This window comes from Rissa tridactyla, chromosome 3 (assembly GCF_028500815.1).
Source record: "Rissa tridactyla isolate bRisTri1 chromosome 3, bRisTri1.patW.cur.20221130, whole genome shotgun sequence".
Taxonomy (NCBI): domain Eukaryota; kingdom Metazoa; phylum Chordata; class Aves; order Charadriiformes; family Laridae; genus Rissa; species Rissa tridactyla.
The window spans coordinates 58,771,605-58,797,930 of record NC_071468.1 but is presented as its reverse complement, the minus strand read 5'-3'; the positions used below and the strand labels follow the sequence as shown (position 1 = coordinate 58,797,930).

General features: G+C 40.2%; 1 protein-coding gene across 1 annotated transcript in view; it reads left to right on the top strand.

Moving 5' to 3' along the window:
- NOX3 (NADPH oxidase 3) overlaps positions 1 to 12,575 on the top strand; it is a 39,951-nt gene extending 27,376 nt beyond the window's left edge. Inside the window, exons 11-13 of the mRNA XM_054195888.1 lie at positions 6,850 to 6,996; positions 10,124 to 10,248; positions 12,449 to 12,575. Coding sequence (XP_054051863.1) covers positions 6,850 to 6,996; positions 10,124 to 10,248; positions 12,449 to 12,575 — 399 coding nt within the window. The remainder of the gene's footprint in view (positions 1 to 6,849; positions 6,997 to 10,123; positions 10,249 to 12,448) is intronic.
- Positions 12,576 to 26,326: the final 13,751 nt, after the last annotated feature.

Here is a 26,326-nt window from a genome sequence, read left to right as displayed (position 1 = left end):
ATGTAAAAGCTGAATCAGGAACTGTTCAACATTTCACATTTAAGGACAGATGTTGAAATTGCGTTGGAGTGGACAGATCTCTGAGAGGGTCAGTACATATGGAGCTGATTGCAGGACCAAGGGGCTGATCTTTTTAAATGAAAGAGTGTTAAAACTGGCATCTTAATGACAAGCTGCCACTGAAAAAGCATCTGGGATTTTAGTAACTGAGGAGTTGAGGACAGGTTCAAATTGCCAGGGGGGATCTTTGAGGCAGAAAAAGCACTGAGAAGGGAGGGAAATAAAAATGAAAATATATGCTAGTCATGAAAAGATGTGTATTTACCAATGTACCAGAATGATCCTTTCCACTGGAAGGAGAGCTACATATGTGTATATACATGTTATATAAGTATATTGTGTATATTATATATGTATACATGTTATTATTGTCATTGTTGTTGTTATCCTAAGGGGGAAAGAACAGAATTTAACTATGCATTGAGAGTATAGTATACCTCAGAGTGCTCATCCATAGCTTAGGGAGAATCATGTGTAAGTGTGCCTACAAAGATAAACACATGGTCCCTTCTGCCACAGTTTTCTACTACAGAGTTCATTTTTGCTGAATTCCTATGAAATACAAAAGTATCATGACTTCTAGGTGTCCTTTCTCTATATCCTAGCTTCCTTATTGGTGCAGTGGGAATAGTGATGCTTAGTTTTCACAGGTGTTATGAGGCTAAACTTCATCGGCGTTTGTAAAATATTTTGAAAGCCTGGATGAAAGGTGCTGGGGAAGTTCACACCATTACTTAAAAAATTTAGCAGTCATCTTAGTGAGAACGATTAATCTCAGGGTAGCTCCACAATTTTTTTCCATTGGTTAAAAGCTTCCACTTGTGGTATAATTACAAATAATTTAATCTTCCTCGAAGTATTCAGCACTCTCTTTCTGCCATGATGAGTACCATAGAAATGTCTATTAAGGAAATAAATAAGAGGTTTTTCTTTTTTTAACAACTTCATTTTGATTTGAGTACAGCTATCATTACGCTTATTGAACTAATATTTCTTAGTGTTGCCCACATACGGTTGAGATATAAATACTCATAGCTTCCATAATGTCTGCAGCTGTATAATTTGAAAAACCCAGCAAATCAAAAGGAGTACACATTTATCTAATTGATTCTTCACAATTAAATAGCCTTAGAGCCTTCATTTCCCTATCATTTTTTTGCAATGAGGAAGGGTGCTACCACTACTCATGGCTGGAAAGTTTCTACTGGCTTTAGTTATGCATAAAATGATCTTTTTTTTCACATTAGTGGTCTCATTTTTCAGATCAATTGCTGCTGAAATTGATAAAATTGTACTGATCCATCAGATACTAATATTAGCAAACATTCACTTTCTCTGTTACCCTACATAAGGACGTAGGAAAGGTCCTACCAGGTCTCACCAAAGATCCATCTAGCCCAATATTCTGTCTCCAACAGTTCTTCATGAATGCCTAGGGAAAAGTGTACAGACTAGAAAATGATGCAGTGATATGTCCTTAGTGGACACTTTCTCATTTTCGAGCACCTTGCAGTTCAGTAATGTCTTGATACAAGAACTGCACCTCTGTGTTTAATATCCCGTAGTAGACTTTTCTTCCATGAATTTGTCTAATTGCTTTTTGAACCCATGTAGACCTTTGACAGCCACAGAAAGTTGCGGCAGTAAGTTCAGCTACACAGTGAGGAAAACAAAACAACCCTTTTCTATTTGCTTTGAGACCAACCATCTCTGCCTGAGGGAACCTTCTGCTTTGAGTTCTACCCCAGCCCACAGCCTTCTCCACAAAACATCTTCTCCCAAAAACCTAAAACACCGGGGCTCTCTTTGCTGTCAACTGTAACCACCTTTCCAAGCAGTGTTTGAGAACAACTTAGGCCTCTTGATTCAAATTTAGGGGTATGAATTCAAGCCTTGTCCTGCATTTATGCAAAAGGCTGCCTGCTGCCATCCTAGTTCTAAGTCAGTGTCTTGTGCCGGCAGCTAAGTCCCCTGTCCCCTGCATGCCCCGGCCAAAGGCACTACTGCATCTTATCTGTAGTGGTCCCCTGGATCAATTAATTAGGCTGAGGAAGATCTCTCATCTTTCTTTGGCATGCTATAGCCCACCAATGCAGGGTGGTGCGGTATACTCAGATGCAGGAAGGACTCGGATTTTGCAGGGAGGTGCCCAGCTGCAGGTGCAAGAGGATTTTGCAGGGACTAGTCATGTCTAAGAGGGAGCAGCAAGAGTCAGGGATGAAGGTGCCTCCCTGGGCATCCCCTGCTTCATCACCTTTTACACCCTGTTAGTGAAGAGCTGGCTTTGCCCAGAGCTGCAGCTCCACCTCTGTCTTCAGGGAGCAGGAGGAAATAGACGGATAGTCATCAACAGATAATTATTAATGACTTTCCACATGATGGAAGATGATTTACAAACTATATTCTTTCACCTTACAGCAAAGAGGTATCGGAGCTCTTGCTCCTGTCTGGTGTACAAAATTCAGGATGTAGGAAACTGAATGATAAATACGGGTGCGTTGCAAGGGAGCGGAGTATTACAGAAATAAGCGACTACTCAAAACCCTGCATTACAGATCTGATTAATAGCAATACTGCATCTAACTCAATTTGCAAAAAGAGCACTTGGAAAATTTAAGACAGTTTACTTGGGCAAGCCATCAAGCTGATGAATGTAGTCAACGGGGGTAGGGTGGGTGGAGACTAATGAAACATAAATCTAAAACAGATTTTTAAGGATCCTAAATAATTGCAGTCAGTTAATAGTATGAGGCTTACAAGAAAAAAGATAGGATTCAGAATAATTGTTTAATTATAGAAATGCACTGATGCTGGCTTTATTGTACAATTTTAATAAGGATTAATTTTATCGTGCATTTATTGTATTTTAATTATACATGTAATATGCTGTGCTATGCTATGGGCAGTCAGTGTAATGAAAGGAAGACTCCTTTGTAAACAGCATTTATTTTAACATACTATACTAGAAGTCTTCTTTGATCTAAGGGAAAAGGAGACCTTTTAGCCATAGACCATTCTTCTTCACTACCTCTTTTCTTTCTAAGATTATAATAATGGCCAAAAATACTTCTTATAATGACAGTCTTTCTTCATTACCAAGTGCTCTCCACCTCTAACATTTGAAAATTAGGTGCAGTGCAATGGATACCACTTCACCAGAAGTGCACCAGGTATGAATTTAAGGAATTTCTGCGGCTTCAGAAAGCTACGTTCTTTCTCAAGAGGACTGTGCCAAAGGTGGCTTGACCCAATTTGGTTGGACTCGCTGTTACTGTGACAGCTAGGTCTGCAATTAGCTAAAAGCACTCCTTCAAGCTCCACAGCCTGATATTCTGGAAAATGGTCCCCCATTTCCAAGACCACATTGTCTCAGCTCATCAGATGGCTTTTCTTCCTCCTTCCCTAAATGTGCTCGGCTCCCAGTCCTGCCCACATGCTTGCAGTTGCTACCCTCAGCACAATTCATGATTCATTTAGAAGCACATGCCTCCTCTCCACACACATGTACTAAATATACATCTCCATAAAACGAACTACTGAAAAGACTTGAGAAATAAGGCAATCAAGTAGAGGCTGGGGGAAGAAATTTCTCACAACAAATCAACAGCCACGGTGTGATACAGACTGACAGCACTCAGTGGCCTGATTTTCGAGGTGCTGAGGATGTGGAACAAGCAGGGACTTCAGGATTCAGGCACAAAAAAAAAACTACATAAAGGTTAAGGCTATAAATCTTATCTAGTTTCGGTAATTTAAAATAATGCTGTTGTTGGTCACAAAAATGAAATGCTATAAAGACAGTGGGCTTGCTTTTTTCCTCATAACCTATGCCATTGTAAATCAGCAGCAACACCACGTAAAGCAATGAGGTTATATTTAAGGCAAAACATTGAAACAGAAGGGGAAAAAGCAAGCAGCCAAGATGGTTGGTACTAAAGTTCTGCAGACAGTCCTATTGCTGGGCTGTAAAAATACCCTACTTAACCCTGAATGCTTTATCTCTGTTTCCTGGGATCATACTTCATTTATATTTCTTACAGAAACCACAGATGGTCCCTTACAGTACACTCATATCTAGAAAACATCTCAAATTACTGTTAGTCTCTTTCACCAAATCTCCAGTGAAGCATGGTGTTAGCACATTTTTCTCCCACCACCTTACCTGAAGTCTGACAACCTAGTATATTAAATCTTTGGGAAATCTCTTTATAGCTTTCTGATTTCTTCTCCGATTTTTCACTTCGGAAGTGTCTAATGTGCATCTTTATTTCATTGATCCTATGGAAAAGGCCTACAAATTCCAAATCATCAGAGCTCCCACAATCATTGCTTTGGGGACAGACCTTCCAGATTACCCTTGATATTGAGGTGTAATAAAAGACAGAGGGGCTAGCGAGCACAGAGAGATGGGTTGGAGGAAATTAAGGAATTTTGCAACAAAATAAAAATCACAGTAAAATGAAACAAGTTCCAACCATCCCTTTGTTATAAGATTATACACTGTCCATGACATTCCTTTTTCATCTGAAATTGTGGGGTTTTTAGGCTTCCTCCATGTCTGTGAATTATTTATTTGGAGGCACTATAAAAATAATTACACTCAAAATTACATTGCCCACAGAGGCCCACTGGAGGTCTAGTGCCCTCTGTTCAAAAGTAATCACAGATTATGTGTCAAGAGCTACAGAACTCAAGTTATGAGAATTGCAATCAGATTTTTCTTATAATTGTGGTTCAGCCAAGCATCAGGGTAGTGCCTGGGCAGACACCCAGGGAACTTCATCCCCTGGGTGGTGCAGGAACTCCCAGTCTAGTCATCTACACAGATGGACCGGCTCGAGACAAGGAACTCAGCTGAAACCAGGGGATGGGCTAGACTCCCATCCCAGAATTTGACACATTGGTGGAGGAGATTTCCAGGTGGGAATTTCCAACTGTCCTGAACACTCCCGAAGGCAGCTCCTGCTCTGCCTAGGCCGTGTGTTGATTAAGATCCTGGGAGGGGAATCTCACCAGTCCTGAGACTCCACAGGCCGTTCCTGCTGTAAAACTGATTACCTCGTACACAGGTATGACTTAAAACATTTGCCAGTGGTCAGCAGAAACTGTTCTTGCAGAAGTGGCCACACAGGACATCTTTTCTACATAGCTAACTACTTAGAAGATGCTTTGTGTGTAGTTAAGACAACACAACACAACAGATCACCATAGATCATAATGGATCATGCACATGCTGGAGTGGTCACACTGGGCCAGCTGGCTATAAGGTCTGAGCAGAAAAAGGGTTTTGGGGAGTCTCACCTGATCCAGCTGAAGATGCCACAGCAAGGACTCTTGAAATAGAAACTCTCATCATCATATGGACAGTGACTAACCACCTTGTTTAAAAGATTTCATTCCCTATGAAAGCATTACCCTATGCCAAGATCCTAATAAATTGGCTGCTTTTTTTTTTTTTTTAACAAACGCTGGTCTGTTTGCGGCTGACTGCAGTAGAGGAGGCATAGACAGAAATAAACCATAGGAATGATTAAATGTTTGAAAATTAGCCTGTCAGTGACAGATCATAGAATCATAGAATCATAGGGTTGGAAGGGAGCTCTGGAGATCACCTAGTCCAACTGCCCTGCCACAGCAGGGTCACCTAGAGCAGGTTGCACAGGAACGCGTCCAGGCGGGTTTTGAATGTCTCCAGAGACGGAGACTCCACCACCTCTCTGGGCAGCCTGTTCCAGTGCTCTGCCACCCTCAAAGGAAAGAAGTTCCTCCTCATGTTCAGGTGGAACTTCCTATGCTCAAGTTTGTGCCCATTACCTCTTGTCCTGTCGCTGGGCACCACTGAAAAGATCCTGGCCCCATCCTCCTGACACCCACTCTTTAAGGATTTATAAGTGTTGATAAGATCCCCCTCAGTCGTCTTTTTTCCAGATGGAAGAGACCCAAATCCCTCAGTCTTTCTCCATAAGAAAGATCCCAGGAATGTTTCATTTACCATAGAAAGGATTATAGGATGACTTGATCCTAGACTCTAATTTCTACCTGCAGAACAAAACCTTCAGAACAGGCTCTCCAATCCAGTAGACGACTAAAACAAGATCCAGCATATTGAAGCTAGAGAAATGTGGATGAGAAAAACTGTGTAAATTTTTCATAGAGAGGAGTTTTTCAATCAATAGAAAACCAATCATGGGACAGTCGTTCGTTTTACTCCTTTGGCAATTTTAAAATGACAGTTTCATGTTCCTCTAGAAATTATATGCTCCAATTTAAACAAGAAATACATTAAAAAAAGAAGTTGGGGCATTCTGTAGCCTGTTTTATACAGGGTATCTGACTTAAAGAACATAACTGTATCTTTTGACCACATCAACTGTTAACCTATGGCATAAGGTCTTGAGAAACAGGAATTCTTTGCTTCAGTGCTGAATGAAACTGAAATTCCATCTTAAACATAACTAAAAATAAATCCAAAATTTCAAACAATAATCAAATTGTTTGCAATAAATGCAGGATTAGGTATTATAAATCAAAGTTGAGATGCGCTGGCAGGGAAAGATGGGAAACTTGTACATTGCCTGTCTTCACTAGCACATTAATATATTCGCTCAATGTTTAAGAAGAAAATGAAATTTTTAGAAGACAGAAACTACATCATCAAAATTATGTGTAATTATGTTTAAATTTACAGTGGAGAAGAGACACACTATGTGGTTAATGAGTTGAGCCAATCATTAGGAAGTTTTATTGACAGTTTGCTTCTTGTTAAATCTCTTTACTTTTATCTGACAGGTTTATTTTTACTGGATGTGTCGAGACCCATCAGCATTTGAGTGGTTTGCTGATCTTCTGTTCCATTTGGAAACAAAAATGGCTGAAAAAGGGAAAAATGATTTTCTAAGTTATCATATATTTCTTACTGGCTGGAATGAAAGTCAGGTAATAATGAAACTCTTACGAGTCTGAGTTAATGTACCTTGCTTTCCCAGTATGGTAACATATGGAACAGGAACAGCTGAATAAATGACGGATGAAGCAGAGAGACAAAGAACTGTAAATATAAAGAGACCAAGCCATCTGTTTCCATCTCACATTTAGGAAAATGGGAATGGAGAAATCAAGCCAGTCCTATACCTTGGCTTGGCCACTGCTGATTACCAGGTGTTTTCCAGAAAAGTGCAGAGAGTCTTTTAGGAGCTTGTGAATGGACATTTCGTCCACATCTTCAAAAAGAAGGGTTGTATAAAGAGTTTGTTTACTCTTATTATTTATTATAATTTTTGTTGTTCGCATACATGTCCAGCACACTCTTGAACCCTGCTGTGCTTAGAACATTTTGGCAACAAACTCTATGGACTAATTCATGTTGCTCGAAAATATATTTTCTCTGGTTGACTTCAAATTTGCCATCTTAAAATTTCATTGGATCATCCCAATTCAAGGCACTTAACCCTTAGAGTGGGTCAATTTTATTCAACTTCTTTACTCCTTACTTAGAGAAGTTGATTTTCTCTCCCTCTTATTTTTAATGGATCGCTCAGATGACACTGTGATCAGTTAGGCAACTGCCAGAAAAACTCTCAGAGGAAAGTCTTTGCTCTACTGTTTTATTTCCTGTGGTCTCTGTTGAATAAAGGACTGTCTAGTAGACATTAAAAAAATAGATTCCATAGAGCTTTCTCTTCCTGTCTTTGCTGCTACAAAAAAAGCGCCATTGTTTCTTTCTGCATTCTTTAGGGCATCTGTCAAGCAATGAGGTATGTGCATAAAGCTGTATTCAGAAAAACCTGCTCCCACCGTGAAGTATATGGCAGTCATAGAAACCACCACCGTGCATTAGCAGTATCACAGGGTATTACCTAAAACCTGTTTTGAAAGAAGCTATTGAGGAATCTCACAAAACACAAAGTTGCCCTCATCTCTCAACTGTCATCATCTCACTTCCCTCTTGGGCAAACATCAGTCCAGAAGTCAGGCAGGGAGACAACTATCCTTGCTGGGATGTCTGACTCTCTTCACCCGTGTGCCCTGCACTTTTCTGAAGTGCCTCCTTCTTTTTGAACCCCATCATCCAGTCTCCTGTCAGCACTGCCTTGTTAACCTGTGCTGCCTGTTAGGGGACACAGCATCCCTGAAGCTGCGCTGCCTCCCTGCCTACACTGGTACTGCTCTTGCTGCTGGAGCCCCCCAGAATCCCACCTCTAAAGGACTGTGGGGGAAGAGGAATGCTTTTCAGTGGCTCTTTCTCCTACCCTGACCTAGCCCAGGGAACTGTGCTGGGTAACGGCTCCACCTTCTTCAGACATCCACAAAGCTCCCTCATCTTATAGGTCTTACTTATCTTACTTATCCAGTTCATCACTCCTCAAAATTTGAGCCTCAGCACCAGTGATATTTGGATGATGCTTTGCTTTACTTCTCCCTTAGCAAACAACAAAACTAACATTCTCGCCATTCTCTCCTTGTCGCGCTGTATAGATGACCAGTAGTCAGGTGAAGCTGAACTTAAGCAGGATGGGCAATTTACGACTTCTAGTGCATCCTCCACTACTGGCAGGTGTTTACTTCTCAGACATCATGTTTGTTCAATGCTTTGAGCTCTTTGTAGATCCCATATTGGCATCAGATGGTCAAGCAGATATGGCACACTCTGCTTGCACAAGAAATCATGTTTCAGCCTATTGCTTCTTGCAATGCCCCTGAGATTCCTAGGCAACTTTAATGCTGAGCTATATCAAGGGCTAACACCAAAAATCCTGGAAAAGTTCCATTCAATGTGAACAGAAATAGCCCATCTGCTCAGTGACACAATTTTGCTGCAAACAATTAAAAAATCCTGCTGTTCCCCACCTCCCACTCCCGCCAAACACTTTAAGCTCTTTCTTACATTATTCCAAATCCTCCGTGAGATTGGCCCAAACTAACAAGAAGAAACTTTTAGAAACATAACCTCTTGTGACAACTGTGCTTGACCAGAATAATTGAGTTCTTAAGCAACATGGAAGACTCATTAGCATGAGAAATACACAATATTCTCAAGAAATAGACCTAAATTTCAGCAACCACTTCTGCAGGAGATGATAATGATGCCTAGTTCATGCTAGGGCCTGAACTAAATGCAAAGCCTATTTTTTAACTTAGCTTTCCTCTGGTAATTTCTTGACAGTGGTAGCAATGATAATAGTGTGTAGTGAAAACGAGCGTATTACTCCTACACAATAGCAGCACAATTAGGAGAGATGGTTGGTTTGATTTTATATGCACCTGGGAAGTACCCAGATAACATGGTAATGGGTGTAGCATAGGAGCTGAGAGACAGTAAATGCCCATGAAAAACAAGATTTGTTTTCTTGGCACTGGGAGCTGTGTACCTCGCTTAGTCCAGTCCTTCACCTGAACTGATCTACTTTCTACACTTGCCTCCACCCGAGGAGAAGAGTCAAACCACTCAGGGTTTTACCCCTGCCGAGCTAGTGCATCTGCCGTCTCTTCTATCAGCAGCAGAACACTCTGGACTTACTTAAAGGTGCACATAATTGCTAATATTTATTGTCAAACTCTGTTACTATAGACTTTGTTCCCTTTCCTAAACTCCAACTCTGCCTTTAAAATGATGAATGAATGAAGTGTAGGGTGAGATATTCAAAGACTGAGAAAAGGTTTAGAGACCTAAGACCTGCCTGTAAAAATGACTGAGCCACTTAGGCCCAGGCCAGTAAAGACAGGTATTTAATCTCAACTCATTTCAAACATTTCATCTCAAGAAGCTGAACTCCTTTGAGGTCTCTGGCACTTTTGGAAGTGCTTTTTATGCTTCTTAGTCATTCTGTGAACTCTTGAGTACCCTCTCCTCTCCTCTCCTCTCCTCTCCTCTCCTCTCCTCTCCTCTCCTCTCCTCTCCTCTCCTCTCCTCTCCTCTCCTCTCCTTCCATTGGATAGTTACAGATTTCCTTTTCCCTCATTAATACTTCTGTCTTTCACCATGAAGCAGCATTATTGCTTTCTCCTCTTACTTGGAGTATACATTGTTGACTCTATAATTATTATCTTGTAAATTTGCCTTTAGGCTACTCACATAGCCCTGCATTATGATGACAAGATGGATGTAATTACTGGTTTGAGACAGAAGACTCGCTATGGAAGGCCAAACTGGGACAACGAGTTCAAGCAACTAGCCGAAAACCATCCTAGGTAAGGCAGGTTGGCTTCTAACCTTGTTAGGTAACTCTTCTCTCAGCATAAACAGTGGGAGAAGGGGAGGGCAAACCTTTCTAAATGACCCTTTTAAAATAATTCAGTTTTTTTGCTGTGTGGAAAGAAGATTTATGCTTAATGAAGCTTTTAATGAAGAAATCTCGGAAAGAGAATGCCAATAAAATCTAATTTTTGGACAAGAAAATCTAATATTTAGAAGTATTTCAATATCCTGGCCTTTGTCCAGATATAATTGAAACACACAATCCAATTACTGTTCTGCACAAAGGACAAAGTAGCATTAATTTCCCTTGAAGATGGTTATTAAAGAGATAAACTGTGATTTTTTTCTTATGATGTCAAGGATATGTTTGTTCCCCTAACATATTTGGCTACTCTTGCAAGACTATGCTGTTCTGTTATTAGTTCATCTCTGCTGGCAAAGGCAGTTCATTTGAACTTGGTGGATTCGCTAGTGGTCTGAGAAAAGCCTCTTTGTTCCTGAAAGCCTTTGAAGCAAGAATTTGAAACATTTTGTGCTCAGCAGTAGAAAATTCCAGAATCCTTGTGACTCTTTATGATTTCCCAAAATTTACCTGCTAATGCAAAATAAAGGCTTGCACTTCGGAGACAGAAACACAAAAAGAAAAAGAAGAAAACTTTTTTTAAAGATGAAAAAGACTCAAGAAAAAGCTGAAAGGGAGGAGATCAAAGAGAATACAGTAACCTACAAGAATACCATAAAATTGGAAAAATAACAGTAATAGAGAAACCACTTGATGGAGGTCAAAATAAATACAATCAGGAAATATGGCAGATTAAAAATAGAAAAAGGCCAAGACTACAAAATATGATTTTTGAAAGACCTTTTATAGGGATTCTGATGCATAAACACAGCTTTTAAAGTTATAGTAGGAACATCATTTTTTGTTGCTTTGTTAAGTACAACTGAGAAAAATCTGATTTTCTGATGCTCAGGCAAGGAGACGGGCATTAACTTTCTGAACTGGATCTTGTGGTATTTCCTTAGAAAGCCAGTGCTAAATTGACAGGAAAATCTGTATTTGCTTCTGAACCTAGATGCCCATGTTTATGGCCAATGTTGAACCTTTCAAAGAAAACCTTGCATGAACTAAGGTTTCCTTATAAGAAAAAAATACTCTACCTTTTCTTGCTCTGAGTGACAGAAGGTTCAAGAGGTAAAGAAACTCAATTACTCCATTGTGTAATGGAACAATCAGCTTTAATGAAATGACTAAATTTTGGGTTGCTGCACTTAGGTCCATGGGCTTTCCTTTGACTTCAACAGTGCCTTTTAGGGGATTAGCAGGAATGTACCACTGCAGGTTAAACCTAGTGTGGTCCAGCACCAGAGCAATACGGGCACTACTTCTGGGGACTACGGCTTCGGCGCTCAAACCGTATCTACAGCTCCTCCTTTACAGGAGCAAACTTTTTGAAACTCATGCTGACATTGTCACTTGCACTGCGTTTACGTAGACTGAGCTTTCCCCAGTAGCACAGCATGTGTGGGTATCTGTGTGTGCACACATATGTTTTAAAGCAGTACTTGCTGCATACTTAGATGCAAACCCTTTAAGGCACTTTGCAGTAAGTAATTAGTTTCCAGCTCCCCGTAACGGACTTGTACGCTTATGAACACAATTCTCTGTTACATTAGTCATGTTCTTATTTTATAAGAACTTCCTATTTACAAATTTTGCTATTAAATCAGCCATTTTAAATTTGTCCATAGGCAGAGAAGCGTTAAAATGAGGGGGAAAAAAAGAAGAAAACTCAGAAATAACTGAGACTTCTGTGTAGTTTGTAGAAAAAAAATTTAACTCGGCTGGAGAAAAAGCATTGAAAATTTTCAGCCCAAGCAGAGTGTTTGCTTCTCTGATTAAAAAAGCAATGAAGATCAAAAGCAATGAACTCCCATTTAAAATAGTTTTTGACCTGCAATACGGCAATCCAAATAAATAATGCAACAAGACACAATAAACACTATAAGAAATAATAAACACTAAAGTATTAAAATAATTATACTGTAATACTTTGTGACATAACACAATTTTTTTTCAAATGTATTTCTCAAAAAGCCGTTTCAAAAGATGCAAAGCTGGAGGCAGCCGAAAGGTACAGTTTACCCATTTATTCTGCTACTCTCATATTTTTGTTGTTATTGCAATTACAGCAACAGTATTGGAGTATTCTTCTGTGGACCCAAGACTCTCTCTAAGATCCTTCAAAAGACATGCAACTTATATTCATCAGTTGATCCAAGAGGAGTCCAGTTTCACTATAACGAAGAAAGTTTCTAGGCTGTACTTCTTAACTACATAATAGGTATTACCAAGTTCTGTATTTTTTCCTCACCGTCTCCTGTCCTCTGCTCATTCTGCAGCATTCAGGCCAGATATTAGGAGTTGTAAATTGAAGTAAGGACATTGACTTCAGTAGAAAAATGCCATCCTATGCCAACTAAAGATTTGGACCCCATACTTAGCCTTTCCTTCAAAGAGCTGAAGGGATGATTCTCCATTGCTTGCTTAACGGTGCTGTGAATCCATCTACATCTGTGTGAAAACAAGCGCAAACCACTAACTTTTGAAGAAAAAGGTGTGAGTAAAACGGACATTTAGAACTGTACCTCACTGTTGTGTATGATCAAACTGCTACCACAGGCAATACTTGCATTCCTGCTGTTTAAATCGTGCCCAGACATTCAAAACATTTTCCTTCCTGGTGTTCTGATTTTGCACTTCTTACAGCTTCCCACTGCACACACATCCCACATCACCTTTTGTCCTGTAGCAATACCATTTATGTACACACTGTCCAGCAAGTTCCTTTTGCCCTACCAAACTATGCACTATTTAAACCCGCCGCTTCTGTAGCAATGGTGGCTGTGCATGCCATAAGCTAACATGTTCTGAGGGTTAATATCTTAAGGAGACTCCAGAAATTTTTGCACTCAGCAAATGGATCTCCTGAGACAGGCAACCGAAACTGGAAAAAAGTTTCAGGCGTGCTTTAAATGTCACACAGTTTCATGGGCACTGAAGAATGGGCTTTAAAAGATACAGAATCAAAGAAACATGACAGAGTGACTGAGGTGGGAAGGCACCCCTGGAGATCACCTACTCCAAACTGCCTGCTCAGAGCTGATTCTGTGAAGACAGGAGCGACATTTGCATTCTTCCAGTCATCAGGAACATCCTCCCATCGTCATGACCATTCAAAGATAATGAAGAATGGCCAGCTCCCTCAGCACTTGTGGGTGCATCCCATCAGTTCCCATGGACTTGTTTAAAAGCTCCCTAACCCGATCCTCCTTCATGGAGGGTAAGTTTGAATTGCTTCAGATTTTCCCACTTGTCTCAAGAGCCTGGGATCTCTGAACATCAGGCTTACCTGTAAAGACTGAGCTGAAAAAGGCACTGAGTACCTGTATTTTCTCCTTGGGCACCAGGTACCCCACCCCATTCAGCAGCGAACCAACATTTTCCTAGTCTTCCTTTTGCTGTTCATGCATGCGTAGCAGCCCTTCTTGCCCTTCACTTCTCTCACCAGATTCAACTCCCAACAGGCTTTGGCTTCCTTAACACCATGCCTGCACATTCAGTGTCTCTATATTCACTTCTCCCACCAGATTCAACTCCCAACAGGCTTTGGCTTCCTTAACACCATGCCTGCACATTCAGTGTCTCTATATTCCTCCTGCATCACCTGTCCCTTCTTTCACCTCTTGTACACCTCCTTTTGTGCTTGAGTTTTGTCAAGAGGAATTTGTTCATCCATGCAGGCTTCCTACCACCTTTGCTTGACTTACTCCACAGCAAGAGGGATCATTTCTGAACTTGGAGGAGGCAATTCTTGAAAATCACCCAGTTCTCCTGGACCCCTCTTCTCCCTAGCACCATATTGCATGGGATCCTTCCAAGCATGGGATTCCTCCTGTGTCCTCCCTACACCACGTGTGTTAGTGTACAGGCACTCCAGAGGCATCCAGTCATGTGGGTTTTCCAAGAAGTGATGTTAGAGCTGTCCTGTAGACACTTGCTTGTCTGTGTGGATACCTTTGGGGTGGGCCCCCTTCTGCCCTGTTTTGTTGATTGGTTGTCTCTCCTGTTCACATCATCCTGCTCACTTTCCTTGTCGCCCCAGTTCACCACTTCCTCATTCGATTGTTGGCCATCCGCTCCCTCCCCATCATTCCTAATTTAAAGCTCTCATCACAGGCTGGCCAGCCTTTGCCTCACTGCAGTGTATCCCATCTCTTCGTAACAGTCCTCAACCCTCAGAGTGGGTCTCATGGCTGTAAAAGCCAGATCCCTCTTGTCAACACCAGCTGCACAACCAGTTGTTGACTTGCAGGATCCATGCCCAAAAAGTTCCCCATCATACTGAAAAGCCTTTTGTTTGGTTGGGTGTTCAAAAATCTGTCAATGCAGGAGGAACTGTGTTTGCCTGCCATTTTGTCATATGCCAAGCTGACAGCCCCATGAATGGTGTATAGGTGTAAAATGCACCCATACATATATCACTGTTTAGCATTTGTAATATAGTCTAATTGATATCTGCATTTCTTGTTTTTAAATCTGCCTTGTAACTGACCCAGCCCTTCCTCATAGGTCACAGACTATTTTACTCAGACTAGTTATCTGTTCTCTGCTGTACTCACATAGCACTGAGATGGAGGTACAAAACAGTAAGTCATGTTTTCACCTCTGCAAACCCTCTCAGGCAGCTGCTGGAGCCCTGAAATACAACTGAGGCCAGCTGCAGAGCTGCTGGAAACACTGTTGTCTGACAACTGTGTTTCTAACAACCCATCCAGGCCCACGGAGTGTTCCCTGGAGCCACATCTTCTAACATACTGGGACTAACGTAAAGCTATGCATGCCATCTGTAAAACTGCTGATGCTTTCTCCAAAAGACAACTGTCTCCAGCTGGTTAGGTGAGCCTGCCTTGCAGCACCTTGTATATCAAAGCAAAGAAACAATGGTCTTCATGCAACCTGAATCTTTACCCATCATCTCGTAGCTCTCACTGGCACTACGGCTGCCATGGCTGTAAGTCCTACCCACTGAAGCGGTCCTTCCCTCACAGCTTTGTACTCCTCATCTTTGACATCTGAGTATATCACTGCCACCTTCCTAGACCTGATGTTGCCTTCCACCTTCAAGTATTATTTGTACTTATCTCTGTGACTTTAGCACTACTAAGCACATGGAGCACAGGACAATTCTGTAATGAGGCAGAAACAAAATAAAAAATACATGCATTTTGTAACATTCACATAAGTTAGAAAAGTGGAAAAGTGAGAAAACTATTTCCCTATTCCCTAGCACAGAAAGTTAAAAAAAACCTATATTCAAGTTGGACTGAGGCATAACAGAGCTCACTAGGATCATATAACGCATTTACCCAACCACACAATAAAAATGGGAGGTAGAAAACATCCTGTGTATGTCAGCACTCAAATAAGACAAATGACAACATTATATATGTATACTTATACACACACACAAAAATACCCACTAGAGGGGACATAACTGTATAGACAAAAGAAACAGAATAATAAAAACTATGTCACAGAAGACTCCAATATTATTTTATAGCTCTTCTATTAGGGGATACAGTATGTGTGAACTGAGATTGTTCTACAAGATACAGTTGTATTATTATTAAGTTTAGGGCAATGCATCTTTGTTTTAAAATTGTTGAAGTTTTTTTAAATGGCTGCCTATGTGAAATGATTAATGCGGTGCATACTGTGTAGCAGTAGAGTGAGTGGAGAATTAGAGCCTCTGCCAGTTCACCTAGAGGCATTTATCTTTTATTTTTTCCCTGGTGCCCGTGCTGAGCCTCAGGGTAAGCTGACACATTTTTTAATATAAATTAAGCTTCTTTTTTTAATGTGTGTTGAAAATCTTGAAGGAAATGAGAAATGTGTGTAGGCACCAATACCAGCTGCCATTGCATGAAAGAAAGAGGTGACAATTTCCTGCAGATTCTGAATGATTGTTTTAATGGGGTTGGATCGGAGGTAACAAGCACAAAGATATTGTGCTGCCAGAAAAACAGGATCTGTTCTCCCCCTAGCCTCATGCAACAAGATGTAACATTTAGCTTCTGGCTCAACATGGCATCTCTTCGCTGCTTTGATTTATTCCCACTTTTGCAAATCACTGTGGTATGCTACAGGAGATGCATTTAGAGCCCTTGTTATAGTTCATTGAGTAGCACTGCTGTTATCACCACCAGAGGAGAATTTCACTTCTATCAGGACTGAGTGACATAGAATAAAGGAAAAATAATAATAATAATAAAAAAAAAAGAAGTGGGGAGGTTTGTTGGCCTAGGATGAAACTGCATTTAGGTTGAATGAAAATCCCTTTATTACAAATACAATTTAAATCAAAATGGGAACTAGGAAGATTTGGCTTCCTGCCTTGTTTTGAATAACATCGAGCACACAGCAGCTATGATAATGTGAGTGCATATGTAATGACTCTATTATTATGTTTATATATGGAAACATCATTCATTGTCAGGGAAAATGAAAGATATCTTCATGGATTTGTCCATTCAGCTTCTTCAGCAGGGAGTGTTCAGCACCGTGTAGGAAAATATTAGTAAATAAAATATAGTCATAACAGCATAGACTCACCACATCCTCTGACAGAAAACTAATCATAGACAAGGATCGTAAATATACAGATTAATTACTTTGGCTCTTACAATAAAAAGAGTGGTATTACAGTGATTGAAGTTGTGTTACGATAATTGAAGTTTATTCACTAGTAAGTGTAAATTAATATACATGGATTTATATGTTCTGGGTTTCCCCCCTCTCCCCCTCCTCCCATGTTATGCATATAGTATAAATTATTTAAGTTTGCTCCTTAGTTTACACTGAAAGATTAAACAGGAACTGCCACTCTTAACAGAAGGTCCATCATACGGTGCCTGTACCATATCATCACCATTATAAGGACTCTCCTGCTTCTATCTTGCTTTTAGATATAATAAAATGGTTAAGAGGAAATACTGTTAATAGCAAAAAAAAAATGACAAAGTTTTCATAGGTTTGAGTACTCCTGATTACCGGGAGATTTTATAAGAACTGCCTTAAAGGCAGCTCAGCTGCTCTGGAAAAGTAATAAACTAAATGACATGGTAGGTTTATAATCTCAACTGGTCAAAAATCTCAGTGGTTTGTGTTTTTCTTGAGGGAAAATCACCTGAATTTCTTCAGGAACAGAGAAGAGGAAAAGAAAAATGTGACAATGCTCCACCCGGCTTGCCCTATGAATACCAAAAGCTTAAATGAAACATGCATAGTCAGTCAAATAACGAGGAATGCAAACCCGTGATGGTCAAAGCAGCATAGCAGGCGACGGGCTGGAAGGTGCAGCACTGTGTGCAGCAGGGTCAAATTATCCCTAGGCCTTCATCTCTTCTCCTGACACATCTCAGGCAACAAATACCAGGCGTGAAGTCACCTTGGTGACCACTTACAAGGTGGAGGGCACTCTACCAAGGACTGGCTGGCCTAAGCCTTCCTGTCTGGAAACTGGCTGAGCTGAGACTTTCTCACCTTAGTCAGGTTATCTGTTCTGCGGCAGCAACTCCTGCTCCTCGTGTGGGATCACTTAGTTGCCTGAGAAATTCCGCACTTCTGTGGAATAAAATCAGGCATCCATCTCATTAAAGCTGCAGCCACAAAAAGAATAATTTTGCAGGAATGTCTACTTACATGTTACTGAACATATTTGAATGAGAGTGGACTGATGATTTACATTTTAAAACTCTAACTAGCTAAGTCCATTTAACAGGAGTCATCTTGACCTTCAACAAATCATATCTTACAGTGAAAAAAAATCTCAATTACACAGTGGTCTTAATATATGTGAACAAATGCGTTAGTTGACATGGAAACACATTTTTTCTCCTTTCAAAAGCAAGAAAGGACAAAAAGGCTTAAACTCTTTAAAAGATATATTAATATCCTTTCAGAATACATAGAAAACAAACAAAAGTTGTGTAGTATAATGAACCACTCAAACCAGCATATTTCAAAGGCTATCTGCTTCAAACATTTACAACTATTATTTCTAAACAATAATGACTTCTAACATGGTAAGACATTTGTATTCATAGAGGATAAAAGCCCTGAGCCTGCCAATACTTACACATGTGCTTTACTAACTTCAAACAATCTTTTTACTGTCCTAGAGGACTAAATATGGTTTTCTTTGAAGCTCATGCACAGAAGACTGATGTCAGGCTCAAGGTTGGGTCCTGAAGGCTGATCTGTATTATTCAGCTATTAAACTACCGGACTGTCTTGATTCTTTTCTAGAGACCCTTTCTCTGGTAAGGTAATTCTGAATATGAAAGACAATTTATAGTCACGCTCGCCTTAAGCTACACAGATAAGATTGCACTTATGCACTTTAATAAAAGGCCTGATTTTCAGTGGTCTTAAAACTTCTGTTAAGCAAAAAATGTGGGTTTGGGGAGAGCTCTTCTCTTTTTTTTATTTTGGCCAAATGATGAATACGCAGATCTGAACAGATACTCAGATCCTCCCTCAGGGGAGATTTAGATTGGATATTAGGAAAAATTTCTACACCAAAAGGGTTTTCAAGCATTGGCACAGGCTTCCCAGAGAAGTGGTGGAATCACCATCCCTGGAAGTATTTAAAAGATGTAGTGCTTAGGGAAATGGTTTAGTGATGGCTTCTGTCGGTGTTAGGTTGATGGTTGGACTTGATGATCTGAAAGGTCCCTTCCAATCTAGTCATTTCTACAGTTCTATGGTTTAATTCCGTGGATATATGCAAATAAACAAGAGAGAAGGAAGATATGAGCTTTTCCTCTGAGACAGAAGTCCTAGTCTCCAGCCTACTACTGACCATTCTGCAGCATTGCTGCCTTGAACATTAAATCTCCTGTCCCTTGCAATGGCCTCTGCCCTTGCTTGAGACAAGGTTCTCAGCACAAAAGCAACATCTTTCCTTCTGCTGCTGTCCGAGGCTGCAAAACCCTCCTCAGAAATCATTACTGTCAAAAAACTGAACTAAGTGCGACTTTGTGAGCAAAGATAAGGAAGCACGCACAAGCCCAAATTAACACACAGTAGCTGTGGCGTGGATGCACACAGGAAATTTGCAGGAACATATCTCCTTTAGATCCCACAGAAGCCGATGTCCACAATTCCCTCTTACTGTAACAAGCACAATGTATTTATTCTCATGTTTCCAGGAATTGATCAAGGTTAAAAAACTGAAAGACAAACGTTGAATTCGAAAGGTCACAGGCACCTAATCAACCTGCAATGCATCACACTCATTAATTATACATTACTATACAATTACATTACATTTAGATAAAAATGTTTAGATTGAAGAATGACCACCATTCTCTCATTAATATTAGTAAAATATCCATGCGATTTTCTGAGTTTGTGTGCTGCTAGGGAAATTCAGAGGGCAATGCGGAACGCATACCAATGCAAAGCTAGCCATTTAAGATCCCTCTTTTTTACATTCCTTACCATGCTGGCAAGAGGAAGATAGTTAAGAGGCACAGTTGGACAACTTTGAATGTAATATCAAAGGTTTGAGGATGAAACAAACAAATGTATGCTGTGATACTGGTCAACACAGAAGTTACTTTAAATACAAACCGTGTGGAGATAGATTTGACTGAACTGGACCTTTTGTAATACAAACATGCCCAAGTACAATCTCTCTGACAGGAATGTACATCAACTATTTTATTATTTAATGGAAGCTGTGGTCGACATTACAAAGATGTATCTATAGTATCAAGCATAATCGCAAATGCTGGCCTCCCTATGTATATTACAGCAAGTACATCATCCTTCTATAACACTGTGCATTCATAAAGGAGCCTGAAACATTTTAAAAATGCCCTGATGCTGGGAGGTGCTGAGCTGAAAGAGCTTTTAGTGAAACCAAAAGAAGCTGTATCTGCTCGGCATTCTGCAGAACCAGACCTTTGGTGTCCGGACAACAAAATTAACTGGAGTTTTGCCAAAATGAGGACAGTAGAATTTGGCTCAGTTAGTCAATGTCAGTGCAGAATGATATATTGCAAATATCGAACACTGAACTTCAAAGGAAAAAAAATTAATTCACTTCAAATTGTCTGACTTGTTTATAATGTAATATCCAGTGCTTTACTACATGCTGATTGACTTATTGCTACACATGTAGATAGGCATCAATAATGAAGTCTGTAAGTGGGGAGGCACCTTTTTGAGGATGGATGCAATTATATCCATATATATATAATATATATTATATTATTAATGTTACTACACTAGGCTCCAGTTCAGCAGAGCATTTTCGTTGAAAGCATATAAGATGGGCTTTTTGTTTCAAGGGGGTTAGACACATGCACAAGGTCAGTCCATATCTTGAGAGCTTTGTTCAAGCGAGACACCAAATGCCTCCACAGGGAAGTTTTTCCTAAATTAGAAGAGACTTTTCTCACAGGGTTAGTGAAGAAACTGGGAATCTCGTTGGCTTTGCTCTCCAAATAAATCTTGTCTTATGCAGGGGTATAAAATTGGTTGCTCCCTTTTCTGGGGAGCCAAGTTAGACCAATCTCAATTTTTAGATTTGCATTTGCCATAACTGGTTGTAATGTGGTTCCCTAAAGAAATAAGACTTATGCAATTATGATGTCTGTCTGTCTGTCTGTCTACTGTTTCCCCTTTCTGCCCCTCTACTCCTCAGCAAATATTGCTTAATTTGCCAACCAATTTCAACTGAGATATAAGGTAGATAATCTTACTCTAAACTCTTATATAGCTCATATCACCAAAAAAGGTCTGAATACTTCAAAAGCTTTAACAAATGGGCAATGTCACAGAGCAGACACTCAACCAACTGTCTGAACACATGCAACCGAGAAGCTGCACATCTCAGGGCATGGAAGGCATGCCAAACTCAGAGCCTACTGCTGGACCTTGGAAATTAGCAACACTGAAGAAGAAATTGAGGCTTTACTAGGCAAACATCTCATCACACGCAATCAGTAAAATAATGCAGCAAAAGAGATAATTGTTCCTTTGTACATGGGAGGGATGAGACTAATACTGGTATATTGCAAATTTTTCTGTTGTACATCTTAGGATGTTAAGAAATTAGGGTAGAGAAAAAAGCCACAAACGTATTCAAGGACATCAGAAAATACCTTGCAATTAAAGGGCTCAATCAGCTTAGCATATCAAAAATTAGATTAAGAGATGACTCTGTAATAGCGTACAAGTACCTTCATGTGGAGAAAATCTAGGCACTAGCAGGCTCTTTAATCTAGCATATTAAAGCATAACAAGAACAATTTCAAATAGGAAATAAGGCACTCACTTTTAACAGAGGAGGTGATTAGCTACTGGAAGGCCCCATCAGAAATGGTAAAACCTGTATCTCTTGCTGTCATCCAGTCAAGCCTGGGTGCTACTCTGAAAGGTCCATGCTAGCCGGACACAAGTTAGGCTCAGTTAAGTGGAAGTTACTGGTGCAGCTGGGTAACTGTGTTCAAATTATTGGCTGCTGCTACTTAAGCATCAAGGGTAAAAGGGTAGTGGTCCCTTTGGGGTTCAAAATGCTTTGAATGTATGTTTTCTCATAATATCCTTGTCAGGTGGAAAATTTATTACTTCCAGTTTTAGATGGGGAACTGAGACATAGAAGTACTAAGTCGTTTGCCTCAAGCTCTCAAAGGAATGACAGAACAAGGATTAAACCACAGCCTTTCAGCACCACGACTATTGCTTGAACTGTACAGCACTCATCCTCTCCCATAAACTGTATTACGTACATTTGACAGGACCCTTAAAAATATCTGTGAGCTTTCTGAATGAACACAAAACTGAATTGAATTATTTTCTTTTTAGTGGCAATAGTTAATATTGTTATTAGACAACATGGCTTGAAAGACAAATATATTGATTCCCAGGACCAGCATGATATATGCTTGCTCACTCTTAGAATTACATGTATGATATAAAGTATTTACATGAAAAGTAGGTCCTCTGGCATACAATGAGTCGTTTCTGTGATAACATAGGAGACCTAAAACAAACAAACAAAAATTATGTATCAGAAAAGAAACAAGACTTGGGGTTTTCTACTAAGTGATATTATCCAAATATCCGAGTACAGATTTTGATGCTGGACTCAATCCTGATCCTACTCTGAGCAAAGAACACAGGAAAATGCTTGTTGTCTCACATAGTAACAGGATCCAGCTAAACACCACATAGCACAGCAATGTGCTGTCAGGAAAGCCAAGATTTCATTTTCATGAAGGACAGATGAGAAAAATTTCTAGTGTATTAAAGCTCCTCTTTAAATATTTCATGTAAAGAATACACAATAACAAATAATAAAGATAGGTGAATAAATAATATTGTGCTTCAGTTTCCTGGGATGCACTTATCCCGTTTATGACCATTTGAGGCTACACTGCATTTGTTCACTTTCTGATTTCTGCCACCTTGTTTGTACTCCGAGAATTTTCTAAGATTGCAAAGGTGGACCCAGTTATTTCTTATGTCTATTGTCCATTAACAGCGTAAAATAAATTCTAAGAGAAACAGATATGAAATCCTCATCCCAACTCTTTATCACCTCTGTTATTGGCTCCATAGTAATCCAGACTAATGGTATTTGGTTATTGCCCTGCTTAAAGGTACATTAAAGCTATGTCTGCAATAATACTATTTACAAGAGTAAATTCATTCCTTCTCATTCCATTCACTAATATTTTTCTATTAAATTAATGCTAGGGGAGGAAGGATTTAGTACACTTCACCTCCTGCAGAAGTAATCAGAAAACATTTATGAACGTTTGCAATTGTGATGGGAGGAACAGAACAGAAGGCATTTTATTATGCTGATTTTATCCTATTTCTTTTGACTAGTGGTAACTAGTGTACAAAAATCCAAAGCTGATCGGAGAAAATGGATCTATAAATTTCCAAAATTCCCTGTCAATACAATAAAGTTGAGGCGGGAAAAAGTAATTCATACCTTACTGTGTAAGTTCAACTCCACTAGCTGCCAGCACCACAAAGCACTGGGACATATTGCTAAGCAGAGGAATGAAATATACTCTAAAAGACAATATTAATCTAGAAATGCAGTCATTGAGAGCTTGCTTCATGAACTGAACCTAATTAATGCTCTCATGTAGGGTTGAACCCAAACCATCAGACTGATAGCAGCTCCACAGCTGAATTACTTTTCTAGTATTCTGCCACTTAAAATTCCACCCAGTCACTTTAAAAGGATGGAGCACACAATTAAATTGTGCTACAGGAAGGGAAAAGATGAACAATTAAAGTGAAAACCTAAAAACCTAAGATCTTTAAATACAGAATGACTTTATATTGCAAAAAAAGCTTTCTGCAAAAAGCATCCTTTGATTACCTGCACAGAGTTACTCCTTGCATAGCTGTGTTTTGGGAGCTCTAGAAAAGGTACCTCTGTCAGCTCTGTCTCACAGAGCTGCTTCGGTAGCGGAGTTGAATATCCTAGCATCAAAGCACAACAATGACGTTGACAGCGCGAACTATGCAATTTTTTTAATCAGAATAATTTGTCCAGGCAGATGGCTGGCAGAATGTGAAAATAAATCCAAGGTTAGATCAAGCAGATCCCTTTACCTTAGGAATGGGAAACAGCACAGGTCATTCTTACAAAGGGTATGAATATGGAATATTTGCAAGTTACTTTCACATTTTGCAAAATGACTTTAACTCGGGACATTGTCCATGATGGTGCTTTCAAGCCCTTCCAGTTTATTTGCATTCCTAGCTGCTCTTGTTTGGATACTTTGCTTTCTGGAATAGACAAGAATGAGATTTCAATGTGTGTTTAGGCTGGGAGAGGATGATCAGATGTATATGGCTATAAAACCACATCTGCTAATGTCTCTAAACGATGCTACAGCTGCTGAAAATCATAACATTTACTTGTCTAGGTTATCAACTAAATCAAAATTATATTTACAACTGGATTTTTCATCAAATACATGGGGATTATCAAAGGTAACATTTCAAAAGGAATCGAGTTAGGAGACTAAATCACATTGACTTTCAATACAATGCAGGCATCTATGTGACATAAATATGTGACATATATAGATTAGTATTTCAATACTAACTCCTGTCAAAGGTACGAGGCCTTTCGCTGAGTTGGGAAACAGCACTTTGTAACTGGGAAGAAGCCAAAGGCCTTAAGGAAAGGGAGGGGCAGAAGAAATGTGACGGGGGCACAGCATTTACAGTGACCATTGTTCAGTGGAGCATGGTTTTGCCCTCAACCAGGAACAGCTAGAAGGCTTCCTCATGCTGCCCTGAAGGAGGATTAGTGTCATCTTCTGTCTGGTGTTTGGATTTGTTGTGATTTAGGCAAACTAAGCCAGCTTGTGAGATTCATGGCTTTGGCAATCCCTTGTCAAGGTTAGAAGATAGGAAGACCAGTCCCATAGTGAGGCAAATATGGACAACGGGACCGTGGTCAGTGACAGAATGGGCGGTAGGGCAGCAGGAGCTGCAGAAGGCTGTAAATCATGTGGAAGCCCAGCAACTACTCTGATTTTATTGGACTGCCACACAAGGTAGTGGCACACAAGAAGAGGGAATGCCAATATAGCAGCAGCTCCTTGACAGATGTTCCATAGTGGTAAGTGAGGCCCATAAATGCCCCGGGCGTGCATGGGCTATCTTTGTGTGACTGGCATGGTGCGTGGCACAGGGCATAGAGTTGCCATCCCTGACTGTAGCAATATGAGTGAGAAGTCTACTGATGATGATCTAGGCAGGAAATGTTCTTTTCAGACTCATACCCAGGACAACCTCATTGCAGCTTAGGAGTTTGTGCAGCTCACCCAGAAGCATGTTCTCCTGTTGAATCATTGATTTTGCAACAGCTTTCTATCTGGCACCATACAAATAAAAGTTTTGCTTCCAGCAATGTCTCTAGCCCTGAGGAAATGATATAATGTGCAGAAAACTGATAGGAATTTTGACTTGAGCTTTAGACAACAAGAAGAGCCAAAAGCCTAAGGTCTTGAGCTCCTAAGTTTGTCAGCTCCTTCTGAACTTCTAGGCTGCACCCTATTCTGAGTTGGGTCTAGTTTTCTCTGTTCACATAAACTGGGAATCATGGTAGATAAAAGAAGTGATTTAGAAGAGGTGAGCACCTTAGCAGAAAGGAGAGGTCCTTAATTTATTTCACTGTGAACAAGTCACAAATCTAACGTCTATGGTTCCCTCATGTTGAGTACCTGTAGCTGTATCTCAAAGGTTGCTGGCGAGCTTCCAGGACTGCAATGGGAAGGACACAGGTAGCAGACAACTCAGAACTGCCAAACCTGAGTAATAGCCCAAGACATGTTTATGGGATGCAGCTGTGGACCCTACCATGTGGCCAAAGAGACACTGATACTCAAGTCAGGTAAGGTGATGATAGCAAATGGCTGTGACCCTGCTGCATTAGGCTTCAAACTGGAACCTAGGAGACTGACTTCTGTTATGGACCATAAGTCACATTCTGTTCACTTGTGCAACTGTTGAGAAGAAACCATACTTTCCTCTTATCACTTCAAAACAACGAAAACCGTGTCCAGAATGGTGGATCACTGGAGGATAATGGTGTACCCCAGAAAAACAGTCTCTGAGGGTTGACTGGAAAAAACACCTGTGTATCTGGGGCAGTCAAAATTACGAAAGAGGTGACCAGGTTGTTCAGTTCACTCTATGGGTGACTGTCAAGTGAGATGCCAGTTTATCCCACACAGGATTCCCAGCACCTTAGGTAGATGTCCTGATGAGGACACCACAGAATGAAGGGATCAGGGCTTCCCAACACCAGATTTTGATTCCCTAAAAGGCAAGATCATTCTGCAGCAACAGCATCCTGGGCTGCATTAGGAAGAGCAGGTTGAGGGAGGTGATCCTTCCCTTCTACTCAGTGCTAGCGAGGCACATCTGGAGTGCTGGGTCTAGTGCTGGGCTAC